The 13,453-nt window shown below is 50.9% G+C and overlaps 1 protein-coding gene across 3 annotated transcripts in view; it reads right to left on the reverse strand.

Annotated features, from left to right (window-relative positions):
* RHBDL3 (rhomboid like 3) overlaps positions 1 to 10,317 on the reverse strand; it is a 45,410-nt gene extending 35,093 nt beyond the window's left edge. For 2 of the 3 annotated variants that reach the window (XM_082272583.1, XM_082272582.1), the window contains exon 1: positions 9,975 to 10,317. In XM_082272583.1, coding sequence (XP_082128709.1) covers positions 9,975 to 10,085 — 111 coding nt within the window. In that variant the 5' untranslated portion in view covers positions 10,086 to 10,317. Of the gene's footprint in view, positions 1 to 8,542; positions 8,567 to 9,974 lie in introns of all 3 variants that reach the window. The other variant, XM_082272581.1, reaches the window with a different exon arrangement.
* Between the last annotated feature and the right edge of the window lie 3,136 nt (positions 10,318 to 13,453).

Consider the following 13,453-nt stretch of genomic DNA (forward strand, 5'->3'; position numbering starts at 1 on the left):
CCTTGTTGTATCCATAATATTCTCCCCAACCTCTTATCTCCAGGGTCCTCTCCCCACCCTGTCGTCTCCAGGGTCTTCTCCCCACCCTGCTTTCTCCAGGGTCCTCTCCCCACCCTGCTTTCTCCAGGGTCCTCTCCCCACCCTGCTTTCTCCAGGGTCCTCTCCCCACCCTGCTTTCTCCAGGGTCCCCTCCCCACCCTGCTTTCTCCAAGGTCCTCTCCCCACCCTTTCATCTCTAGGGTCCTATCCCCACCTTGTCATCTCTAGGGTCCTCTCACCACTCTTTCATTTCCAAGGTCCTCTCCCCACCCTGTCGTCTCCAGGGTCCTCTCCCCACCCTGCTTTCTCCAGGGTCCTCTCCCCGCCCTGCTTTCTCCAGGGTCCCCTCCCCACCCTGCTTTCTCCAGGGACCCCTCCTCACCCTGCTTTCTCCAGGGTCCCCTCCCCACCCTGTCGTCTTCATGGTCCTCTCCCCACCCTGTTGTCTCCAGGGTCCTACCCCTAAACTGTCTTCTCCAGGAACCTCTCCTCACCCTGTCATCTCCAGGATCCTCTGCCCACCCTGTCGTCTCTAGGGTCCTCTGCCCAACCCTTCATCTCCAGGGTCTTGCAGGAATCCAACACAGGTGGACTGCTCAAGGTGGGATATGATTCAGGTGCAGGTCGGATCCGCCATCCAGAGGCAATAAAACATCAAGAAATGGTGACCGCACACCGAAAGTTGAAATCAAAAAATCAAAACAAGTTGTTTACTCATAACCATCCTGTATTGATGCCTGTGATGAAGAATAAAATTACTCCTATATTTGATTTCAACTTTCTGTGTGCGATCTCCAGGGTCTTCTTTGCCCACCCTGTCATCTCCAGGGTCCACTCCTAACCCTGCTGCCCACCCTGTCATCTCCAGGGTCCCCACCCCAACCGGTCGTCTACAGGGTCCTCTGCCCACCCTGTCATCTCCAGGGTCCTCTGCCCACCCTGTCATCTCCAGGGTCTTCTTTGCTCACCCTGTCATCTCCAGGGTCTTCTTTGCTCACCCTGTCATCTCCAGGGTCTTCTTTGTCCTCTGCCCACCCTGTCATCTCCAGGGTCCTCTGTCCACCCTGTCATCTCCAGGGTCCTCTGTCCACCCTGTCATCTCCAGGGTCCTCTGTCCACCCTGTCATCTCCAGGGTCCTCTGTCCACCCTGTCATCTCCAGGGTCCTCTGTCCACCCTGTCATCTCCAGGGTCCTCTGTCCACCCTGTCATCTCCAGGGTCTTCTTTGCCCACCCTGTCATCTCCAGGGTCTTCTTTGCCCACCCTGTCATCTCCAGGGTCTTCTTTGCCCACCCTGTCATCTCCAGGGTCCTCTGCCCACCCTGTCATCTCCAGGGTCCTCTGCCCACCCTGTCATCTCCAGGGTCTCTTATATTCATCAAGCAGATTCAGCACTATGGACAGCAGCTGGGAGTCCTACCCTCCACTCTGAGTCTGTATGAATGGGACCAAGCTCCTCGTCTGACAGAGGTCATATATCACACACGTCTCAGGTTTTAGGAAAATACAGCCCAGATAATTTGACTCCACCAAGGACAGAATTAAATTTCCATCTTTTTCTGCTAACGCACTTGTTGTACATGACTGGAATAAACAACAAGTGCAAATTCAAATAGTAGCTCAAGTCTTCAGTAAGGATGATCGAGCAACGGGAAAAGTTGGGAAAACGTTGAAGATGTTAGTGACGGTTTCAGGCCTATCACTTCATAAAAGCAGGCAGGTGTCTACTAAGGCATTATATCCACAACTTTGCCAGAGAAAAACTATACCGGATCAAAGAAGATCACATGGCACTAAACTGGCATCCGCAACACTAGACATATATATTGTGCCTCTATGCAAATTAAAATGAAAAGACACAAAACTAGACACCAAGGAAACTTCAAGAGTGCAGAGTGTGCAACTAGGAAACCAGTCCCCCTGTGTGGAGATAAAGAACACACAAGGTATGGTCAGAACTCTATGAAAGGAAGCTTGTGACATACTGAAGAGCCAAGTATAGTCTGAGGAGCTCCCAAAATAGGTCAGAACTGAGAATTAGTGAATGAGAATGGAGTCCACCCTGGAGGAAGGTTGCTGTGATCTTGGAGGACCATGGGAGGTTCTACGCAGGAAAGAATCACTTCCTTTAGTCAGCAATGGCTCCAAAGACCAGAAACGTATTAAAGATAAGAGAGGCCATTTACCAACACCAATCTTACTAGAAGGAAAAATCTGAAATAAGCACCGAACTTCGAGACAACACCATAAAACCACTTCCAGATCCAACATGGAGGTGAAAGTCATAGCAAGACCTGAGAGAAGAAAATGGGGATCTTCACCTTCTAAACTTATATATATATATATATATATATACACACAGTGCCTTGCGAAAGTATTCGGCCCCCTTGAACTTTTTGACCTTTTTCCACATTTCAGGCTTCAAACATAAAGATATAAAACTGTCATTTTTTGTGAAGAATCAACAACAAGTGGGACACAATCATGAAGTGGAACGAAATTTATTGGATATTTCAAACTTTTTTAACAAATAAAAAACTGAAAAATTGGGTGTGCAAAATTATTCAGCCCCCTTAACCACTTGCCGACCGCCGCACGACTATCTACGTGGGCGGTCAGCCCCTCACAGGCAAAGTGACGTAGGTCTACGTCGCTCGCCTGTGAGGGTTTAGGGAGCGAGCGCGCGCCGCCGGAGGCGCGCTCCCGCTCCCGCGTGGTCACGGACCCCCCCGCGCGTGTGACCGGCGGACCCGATCGCCGCCGGCCACTCTGCGATCGGCGGGGGAGAGGGAGAAAGTCAGGCAGCTTGTGTAAACAAGCCACCTGTCATTCTCCTCTCTGTATGAGAGATGATCACATGGATCTACTATGTAGATCCGTTGATCACTCTGCATACAGCTGAAGCCCCAGCCAATCACAGTTAGAATCACGCCCCTAGGGACACACACAGCCCCTCCCTCTCAAATAAAGTTAACCCCTTCACCACCAGTGTATTTTTACAGTAACAGTGCATATATATAGCACTGATTACTGTAGAAATGTCACTGGTAACCCCAAAAGTGTCAAAAATGTCAGTCAAGGGTGCGATCTGTCCACCGCATTGTCACAGTACCGCAAAAAAAAAAAATCGCAGATCGCCGCCATTACGCGTTAAAAAAAAAACAACAAAAATGACAAAAATCTTTCCCTTTGTTAGTAAACGCAATAACTTTTGCGCAAACCAATCAAAATACGCTTTTTGCGATTTTTTTTACCAAACATAGGTAGCATAAAACAAATTGGCCGAAAATATTAAAAAATTTTGATTTTTACATTTACTTTTGGGGGAATTTCATATAAAAAAAAGGGAAAAATATTGCTATTTTTGCAAAATTGACGCTCTTTTTTTGTTTATAGCGCATGATCAAAAAATCGCACAGGTGATCAAATACCGCCAAAAGAAAGCTCTGTTTGTGGGAAAAAAAGGACGCCAAATTCGTTTAGATACAGTGTCGCACGACCGCGCAATTGTCCGTTAAAGTCACGCAGTGCCGAATCGCAAAATACCCCCTGGTCAGGAAGGGGGTAAAATCTTCCGGGGCTTAAGTGGTTAAGTTAATACTTTGTAGCGCCACCTTTTGCTGCGATTACAGCTGTAAGTCGCTTGGGGTATGTCTCTATCAGTTTTGCACATCGAAAGACTGAAATTTCTGCCCATTCCTCCTTGCAAAACAGCTCGAGCTCAGTGAGGTTGGATGGAGAGCGTTTGTGAACAGCAGTTTTCAGTTCTTTCCACAGATTCTCGATTGGATTCAGGTCTGGACTTTGACTTGGCCATTCTAACACCTGGATATGTTTATTTGTGAACCATTCCATTGTAGATTTTGCTTTATGTTTTGGATCATTGTCTTGTTGGAAGACAAATCTCCGTCCCAGTCTCAGGTCTTTTGCAGACTCCATCAGGTTTTCTTCCAGAATGGTCCTGTATTTGGCTCCATCCATCTTCCCATCAATTTTAACCATCTTCCCTGTCCCTGCTGAAGAAAAGCAGGCCCAAACCATGATGCTGCCACCACCATGTGTGACAGTGGGGGATGGTGTGTTCAGGGTGATGAGCTGTGTTGCTTTTACACCAAACATAACGTTTTGCATTGTTGCCAAAAAGTTTGATTTTGGTTTCATCTGACCAGAGCCCCTTCTTCCACATGTTTGGTGTCTCCCAGGTGGCTTGTGGCAAACTTTAAACAACACTTTTTATGGATATCTTTAAGAAATGGCTTTCTTCTTCCACTCTTCCATAAAGGTCAGATTTGTGCAGTATACGACTGATTGTTGTCCTATGGACAGAGTCTCCCACCTCAGCTGTAGATCTCTGCAGTTCATCCAGAGTGATCATGGGCCTCTTGGCTGCATCTCTGATCAGTCTTCTCCTTGTATGAGCTGAAAGTTTAGAGGGACGGCCAGGTCTTCGTAGATTTGCAGTGGTCTGATACTCCTTCCATTTCAATATTATCGCTTGCACAGCGCTCCTTGGGATGTTTAAAGCTTGGGAAATCTTTTTGTATCCAAATCCGGCTTTAAACTTCTCCACAACAGTATCTCGGACCTGCCTGGTGTGTTCCTTGTTCTTCATGATGCTCTCTGCGCTTTAAACGGACCTCTGAGACTATCACAGTGCAGGTGCATTTATACGGAGACTTGATTACACACAGGTGGATTCTATTTATCATCATTAGTCATTTAGGTCAACATTGGATCATTCAGAGATCCTCACTGAACTTCTGGAGAGAGTTTGCTGCACTGAAAGTAAAGGGGCTGAATAATTTTGCACGCCCAATTTTTTCAGTTTTTTATTTGTTAACAAAGTTTGAAATATCCAATAAATTTCATTCCACTTCATGATTGTGTCCCACTTGTTGATTCTTCACCAAAAATTACAGTTTTATATCTTTATGTTTGAAACCTGAAATGTGGCAAAAGGTCGCAAAGTTCAAGGGGGCCGAATACTTTGGCAAGGCACTGTATACATTATATATATATATATATTACACACATCAGACCTAACAAAGTGCCAGGTGTAGAGAAAAGATAGAAAGCAGGGGTACAATAAACAAGCAGAGGGAGGGTTGGGGTATAATAGAGGGGCAGAGGGGGGGGGGGTTGGGGTATAATAGAGGGACAGAGGGGGGATTGGGGTATAATAGAGGGACAGAGGGGGGATTGGGGGTATAATAGAGGGACAGAGGGGGGATTGGGGGTATAATAGAGGGGCAGAGGGGGGGGGGGGTTGGGGTATAATAGAGGGACAGAGGGGGGATTGGGGTATAATAGAGGGACAGAGGGGGGGGGGGTTGGGGTATAATAGAGGGACAGAGGGAGGATTGGGGTATAATAGAGGGACAGAGGGGGGATTGGGGTATAATAGAGGGACAGAGGGAGGATTGGGGTATAATAGAGGGACAGAGGGGGGATTGGGGTATAATAGAGGGACAGAGGGGGGATTGGGGTATAATAGAAGGACAGAGGGGGGATTGGGGTATAATAGAGGGACAGAGGGGGGATTGGGGTATAATAGAAGGACAGAGGGAGGATTGGGGTATAATAGAAGGACAGAGGGGGGGATTGGGGTATAATAGAAGGACAGAGGGGGGGGATTGGGGTATAATAGAAGGACAGAGGGGGGATTGGGGTATAATAGAGGGACAGAGGGAGGATTGGGGGTATAATAGAGGGACAGAGGGAGGATTGGGGTATAATAGAAGGACAGAGGGAGGATTGGGGTATAATAGAGAGACAGAGGGGGGATTGGGGTATAATAGAAGGGCAGAGGGAGGATTGGGGTATAATAGAAGGGCAGAGGGAGGATTGGGGTATAATAGAGGGACAGAGGAGGGATTGGGGTATAATAGAGGGACAGAGGGGGGATTGGGGTATAATAGAGGGACAGAGGGAGGATTGGGGTATAATAGAGGGACAGAGGGGGGATTGGGGTATAATAGAGGGACAGAGGGAGGATTGGGGTATAATAGAAGGACAGAGGGAGGATTGGGGTATAATAGAGAGACAGAGGGGGGATTGGGGTATAATAGAGGGAAAGAGGGGGGATTGGGGTATAATAGAGGAGAAGGGGGGTAGAGAGAGGAGGGGGGAGAGAAAGAGGAGGGGGGGAGAGAAAGAGGAGGGGGGGGAGAGAAAGAGGAGGGGGGGAGAGAAAGAGGAGGGGGGGAGAAAGAGGAGGGGGGAGAGAGAGAGAGAGAGGAGGGAGGGGGGAGAGAGAGAGGAGGGAGGGGGGAGAGAGAGAGGAGGGAGGGGGGAGAGAGAGAGGAGGGAGGGGGGAGAGAGAGAGGAGGGGGAGGGAGGGGAGAGAGAGGAGGGGGGGGGAGAGAGGAGGGGGGAGAGAAGAGGGGGTAGGTAGCCATGGCAGAGCAGACTGGACTTGCTGAGATGAGTGTCCCGGGGGTCAGGAATGTCGGCTCTCAGGAGACGTCACCCAACAAGGGGAGGAGTGTGAACATTCCCAGACTCCGGGGTGTACAGGGTGAGGGGTGACCCGGGGTCAGCTGTGGCGGAAAAGACAACCCCCGCACTGACACCCCCGCACTGACAAACATGTCCAGGATAAACCCATTATCTGTATACCTGTGACCGACCCCTCACCTGACTCTCAAATGTACCCCTCCCCCTCCATGTACCTACTACACAGAGCTGTACCAGTGTCTCTACCCCTCTATGTATCCACTACACAGAGCTGTACCAGTGTCTCTACCCCCTACATGTATCTACTACACAGAGCTGTACCTGTGTCTCTACCCCTTCATGTATCCACTACACAGAGCTGTACCAGTGTCTCTACCCCTCTATGTATCCACTACACAGAGCTGTACCAGTGTCTCTACCCCCTACATGTATCTACTACACAGAGCTGTACCTGTGTCTCTACCCCTTCATGTATCCACTACACAGAGCTGTACCAGTGTCTCTACCCCTCTATGTATCCACTACACAGAGCTGTACCAGTGTCTCTACCCCCTACATGTATCTACTACACAGAGCTGTACCTGTGTCTCTACCCCTTCATGTATCCACTACACAGAGCTGTACCAGTGTCTCTACCCCTCTATGTATCCACTACACAGAGCTGTACCAGTGTCTCTACCCCCTACATGTATCTACTACACAGAGCTGTACCTGTGTCTCTACCCCTTCATGTATCCACTACACAGAGCTGTACCAGTGTCTCTACCCCCTATATATCTACTACACAGAGCTGTACCAGTGTCTCTGCCCCGTATGTATCCACTACACAGAGCTGTACCAGTGTCTCTACCCTCCATGTATCTACTACACAGAGCTGTACCAGTGTCTCTGCCCCGTATGTATCCACTACACAGAGCTGTACCAGTGTCTCTGCCCCGTATGTATCCACTACACAGAGCTGTGCCAGTGTCTCTACCCCTCCATGTATCTACTACACAGAGCTGTACCAGTGTCTCTGCCCCTCCATGTATCCACTACACAGAGCTGTACCAGTGTCTCTACCCCTCTATATATCTACTACACAGAGCTGTACCAGTGTGTCTGCCCCGTATGTATCCACTACACAGAGCTGTACCAGTGTCTCTACCCCTCCATGTATCTACTACACAGAGCTGTACCAGTGTCTCCACCCCTCCATGTATCTACTACACAGAGCTGTACCAGTGTCTCTACCCCTCCATGTATCTACTACACAGAGCTGTACCAGTGTCTCTACCCCTCCATGTATCTACTACACAGAGCTGTACCTGTGTCTCTACCCCTCCATGTATCTACTACACAGAGCTGTACCAGTGTCTCTACCCCTCCATGTATCTACTACACAGAGCTGTACCAGTGTCTCTACCCCCTATGTATCCACTACACAGAGCTGTACCAGTGTCTCTACCCCTCTATGTATCCACTACACAGAGCTGTACCAGTGTCTCTACCCCTCCATGTATCTACTACACAGAGCTGTACCAGTGTCTCTACCCCTCTATGTATCCACTACACAGAGTTGTGCCAGTGTCTCTACCCCTCCATGTATCCACTACACAGAGCTGTACCAGTGTCTCTACCCCTCCATGTATCTACTACACAGAGCTGTACCAGTGTCTCTACCCCCTATGTATCCACTACACAGAGCTGTACCAGTGTCTCTACCCCTCTATGTATCCACTACACAGAGCTGTACCAGTGTCTTCACCCCTCCATGTATCTACTACACACAGCTGTACCAGTGTCTCTATCCCTCCATGTATCCACTACACAGAGCTGTACCAGTGTCTCTACCCCTCCACGTATCCACTAGACAGAGCTATACCAGTGTCTCTACCCTCCATGTATCTACTACACAGAGCTGTACCAGTGTCTCTACCCCTCCATGTATCTACTACACAGAGCTGTACCAGTTCCTTGCCACATCCATTTATCTGGTCCCTGTCACACAGAATTATTACTCCACATGAAGGAACAAAGAGGGACACAGACAGTTGGTGGTACTTACCTGCTGGAAAAGCCCTTTCCAGTGCTGAGTGAAGTAGCAGAGGAGAGACACAAACATTTATCAGGCCAGCAATTCACCAGCAAAAATATTACCTGTATACTATTACTACACGAACCCCAGTGCTGCAAGGGAACCACACTGACTGCAGGGTTCCAAGAGATCAATCCCTGCACTGTTCCATCTACACTGATCCCACCACTGTCCCTCTACACCGATCCCATCACTGTCCCTCTACACTGATCCCACCACTGTCCCTCTACACCGATCCCACCACTGTCCCTCTACACCGATCCCACCACTGTCCCTCTACACCGATCCCACCACTGTCCCTGTACACCGATCCCACCACTGTCCCTCTACACCGATCCCACCACTGTCCCTCTACACCGATCCCACCACTGTCCCTCGACACCGATCCCATCACTGTCCCTCTACACCGATCCCACCACTGTCCCTCTACACCGATCCCACCACTGTCCCTCTACACCGATCCCACCACTGTCCCTGTAGACCGATCCCACCACTGTCCCTCTACACCGATCCCACCACTGTCCCTCTACACCGATCCCACCACTGTCCCTCTACACCGATCCCACCACTGTCCCTGTACACCGATCCCACCACTGTCCCTCTACACCGATCCCACCACTGTCCCTCGACACCGATCCCACCACTGTCCCTCTACACCGATCCCACCACTGTCCCTCTACACCGATCCCACCACTGTCCCTCTACACTGATCCCTCCACTGTCCCTCTACACCGATCCCACTACTGTCCCTCTACACCGATCCCACTACTGTCCCTCTACACCGATCCCACCACTGTCCCTCTACACCGATCCCACCACTGTCCCTCTACACTGATCCCACCACTGTCCCTCTACACTGATCCCACCACTGTCCCTCTACACCGATCCCACCACTGTCCCTCTACACCGATCCCTCCACTGTCCCTCTACACCGATCCCACCACTGTCCCTCTACACCGATCCCACCACTGTCCCTCTACACCGATCCCACCTCTGTCCCTCTACACCGATCCCACCACTGTCCCTCTACACCGATCCCACCTCTGTCCCTCTACACCGATCCCACCACTGTCCCTCTACACCGATCCCACCACTGTCCCTCTACACCGATCCCACCACTGTCCCTCTACACCGATCCCATCACTGTCCCTCTACACCGATCCCACCACTGTCCCTCTACACCGATCCCACTACTGTCCCTCAACACCGATCCCACCTCTGTCCCTCTACACCGATCCCACCACTGTCCCTCTACACCGATCCCACCACTGTCCCTCTACACCGATCTCCCTGAACTCCACTCTGCAGTGTGATTAGATCCTTCTACCCCAAAGGGTTAAACAGATCCCACTATGGGCAATGAGGACCCTCCATGTCACAGACAGGTGATACAAAGACATACCTCTTCATTGGCCGGCAGCTCCAGGGACTCCAGAACTTCAATCTGCTCCGTCTGGGAACCCTCATCCACCTGCTGTTCCATCTGGGACCCCAAGATTACCTGTTGCTCCATCTGAGAACCCCCATCCAACCGCTGCTCCACCTGGGAACCCCCATCCAACCGCTGCTCCACCTGGGAACCCCCATCCAACCGCTGCTCCACCTGGGAACCCCCATCCAACCGCCGCTCCACCTGGGAACCCCCATCCAACCGCCGCTCCACCTGGGAACCCCCATCCAACCGCCGCTCCACCTTGGAACCTCCATCCAACCGCTGCTCCACCTGGGAACCCCCATCCAACCGCCGCTCCACCTTGGAACCTCCATCCAACCACCGCTCTACCTGGGAACCCCCATCCAACCGCCATTCTACCTGGGAACTCCCATCTACCTGCTGCTCCACCTGGGAACCCCCATCCAACAGCCGCTCTACCTGGGAACCCCCATCCAACCGCTGCTCCACATGGGAACCCCCATCCAACCGCTGCTCCATCTGGGAACCCCCATTCAACCGCTGCTCCACCTGGGAACCCCCATCCAACCGCTGCTCCCCCTGGGAACCCCCATCCAACCGCTGCTCCACCTGGGAACCCCCATCCAACCGCTGCTCCCCCTGGGAACCCCCATCCAACCGCTGCTCCACCTGGGAACCCCCATTCAACCGCTGCTCCCCCTGGGAGCCCCCATCCAACCGCTGCTCTACCTGGGAGCCCCCATCCAACTGCCGCTCCACCTGGGAAACCCCATCCATCCGCTGCTCCACCTGGGAACCCCTGTCCACTTGTTGCTCCACATGGGAACCCCCATCTACCTGCTGCTCGACCTGGGAACCGCTATCCACCTGCTGTTCCATCTGTGAACCCTCGTCCACCTGGGAACCCCCGTCCACCTGTTGCTCCACCATCCTTGGAATGTCCTCGGAGGCTCAAAGCCCAGCGTGGCCCCCCAACTTTCTGGGGTTCCCTCCAAAGTGATGCCTTCAGAGGATTCCTCATCACAAACTGACATCATGTGTCCTCTGTCCTCAGTAAACAGAGCCCCTCCTCCCCTGCACCACCCCCACCGTGAGAGTACGGAATACATTACCATCTCCCCTCCCATTATATCATTATAATGCGAGCAATGCCCCTCCTCCCACCTGTATTATTATACTGCGTAGCTCATTACCACCTACCCATATCATATCATTGTAATAGAGCTATGCCCCCCATGTCATTATACTACACACAGATCAATACCGGTTCCCCTCCAACATCAGTTTAATAAAGAGCACCCCCCCCCCCCCACACACACCTGTATCATTATAAGACACCAATCATTATCCACTCCCCTTCCTCTCAGTAAACAGTATAAGGACTGTGCAGGGGGGACTTATGCTATGCTAGACTCCAGAACCCCCAGAACCTGAAAGATCTCATCATTCAGCCAATATCCTGATCACTCTGAGTATTGGAGGAGCAATGCCTGCACTGCCCATGCTCCAGACCCAGGACCATCTGCTGCAGACAGTGCTGGTCTCTGCTGCCATCTAGTGCGCAATTTTTAAATCACACCATGGGGTATACTGGAGCCAGAAAAAAAGTACATTACCACTGTGGGGGGGCACTATCTTCCTGAGAAACGCAGTCACTTCGCACCTGGACACCCTCTATCCCTCTATAGTACCCCAAATAACCCTCTACCTCTGTATTGTACCCCAGTCCTTACTCAATCCCTCTACAGCACCCCAAACCCCTCTCCTATGCATCCCCAATCCTCCTCCTGATGTACCACTCTCCCTCCATGCTGTACAGTAATCCCTTCTCTGATCCTCTATTGCACCCCCTTTTCCTCCTCTGTACCTCAATATTACCCCAATTCCTCCTCTATCCCTTGGAACCCCACTGTTCTTCTCTCCTTCCATTATATTCCAATTCTGACTCTGACCTTCTATCCTAGCACAACCCCTCTCTAAAGACAGAAAAGGGGACAGAGGGGGGATTGGGGTATTATGGAAGGACAGAGGGAGGATTGGGGTATAATAGAGGAACAGAGGGGGGATTGGGGTATAATAGAGGGACAAAGAGGGGATTGGGGTATAATAGAGGGACAGAGGGGGGATTGGAGTATAATAGAGGGACAAAGGGGGGATTGGGGTATAATAGAGGGACAGAGGGGGATTGGAGTATAATAGAGGGACAGAGGGAGGATTGGGGTATAATAGAGGGACAAAGGGGGGATTGGGGTATAATAGAGGGACAGAGGGGGGATTGGAGTATAATAGAGGGACAAAGGGGGGATTGGGGTATAATAGAGGGACAGAGGGGGATTGGAGTATAATAGAGGGACAGAGGGAGGATTGGGGTATAATAGAAGGACAGAAGGGGGATTGGAGTATAATAGAAGGACAGAGGGAGGATTGGGGTATAATAGAGGGACAGAGGGAGGATTGGGGTATAATAGAGGGACAGAGGGAGGATTGGGGTATAATAGAGGGACAGAGGGAGGATTGGGGTATAATAGAAGGACAGAGGAGGAATTGGGGTATAATAGAGGGACAGAAGGGGGATTGGGGTATAATAGAAGGACAGAGGGGGGATTGGGGTATAATAGAGGGACAAAGGGGGGATTGGGGTATAATAGAGGGACAGAGGGGGGATTGGGGTATAATAGAAGGACAGAGGGGGGATTGGGGTATAATAGAGGGACAGAGGAGGGATTGGGGTATAATAGAGGGGAAGAGGGGGGATTGGTGTATAATAGAGGGGCAGAGGGGGGATTGGGGTATAATAGAAGGACAGAGGGGGGATTGGGGTATTATGGAAGGACAGAGGGGGAATTGGAGTATAATAGAGGGACAGAGGGAGGATTGGGGTATAATGACAGAGGGGGGATTGGGGTATAATAGAGGGACAGAGGGGGGATTGGGGTATAATAGAGGGACATAGGGGGGATTGGGGTATAATAGAGGGACATAGGGGGGATTGGGGTATAATAGAAGGACAGAGGGGGGATTGGGGTATGATAGAGGGACAGAGGGGGGATTGGGGTATAATAGAGGGACAGAGGGGGGATTGGAGTAAAATAGAGGGACAGAGGGGGGATTGGAGTATAATAGAAGGACAGAGGGAGGATTGGGGTATAATAGAGGGACAGAGGGAGGATTGGGGTATAATAGAGGGACAGAGGGGGGATTGGGGTATAATAGAGGGACAGAGGGGGGATTGGAGTATAATAGAGGGACAGAGGGGGGATTGGAGTATAATAGAAGGACAGAGGGGGGATTGGGGTATAATAGAGGGACAGAGGGGGGATTGGGGTATAATAGAGGGACAGAGGGAGGATTGGGGTATAATGACAGAGGGGGGATTGGGGTATAATAGAGGGACAGAGGGGGGATTGGGGTATAATAGAGGGACAGAGGGAGGATTGGGGTATAATAGAGGGACAGAGGGAGGATTG

The sequence above is a fragment of the Pelophylax lessonae genome, assembly GCF_965119305.1.
Source record: "Pelophylax lessonae genome assembly, chromosome: 11".
In the NCBI taxonomy this organism is placed as follows: domain Eukaryota; kingdom Metazoa; phylum Chordata; class Amphibia; order Anura; family Ranidae; genus Pelophylax; species Pelophylax lessonae.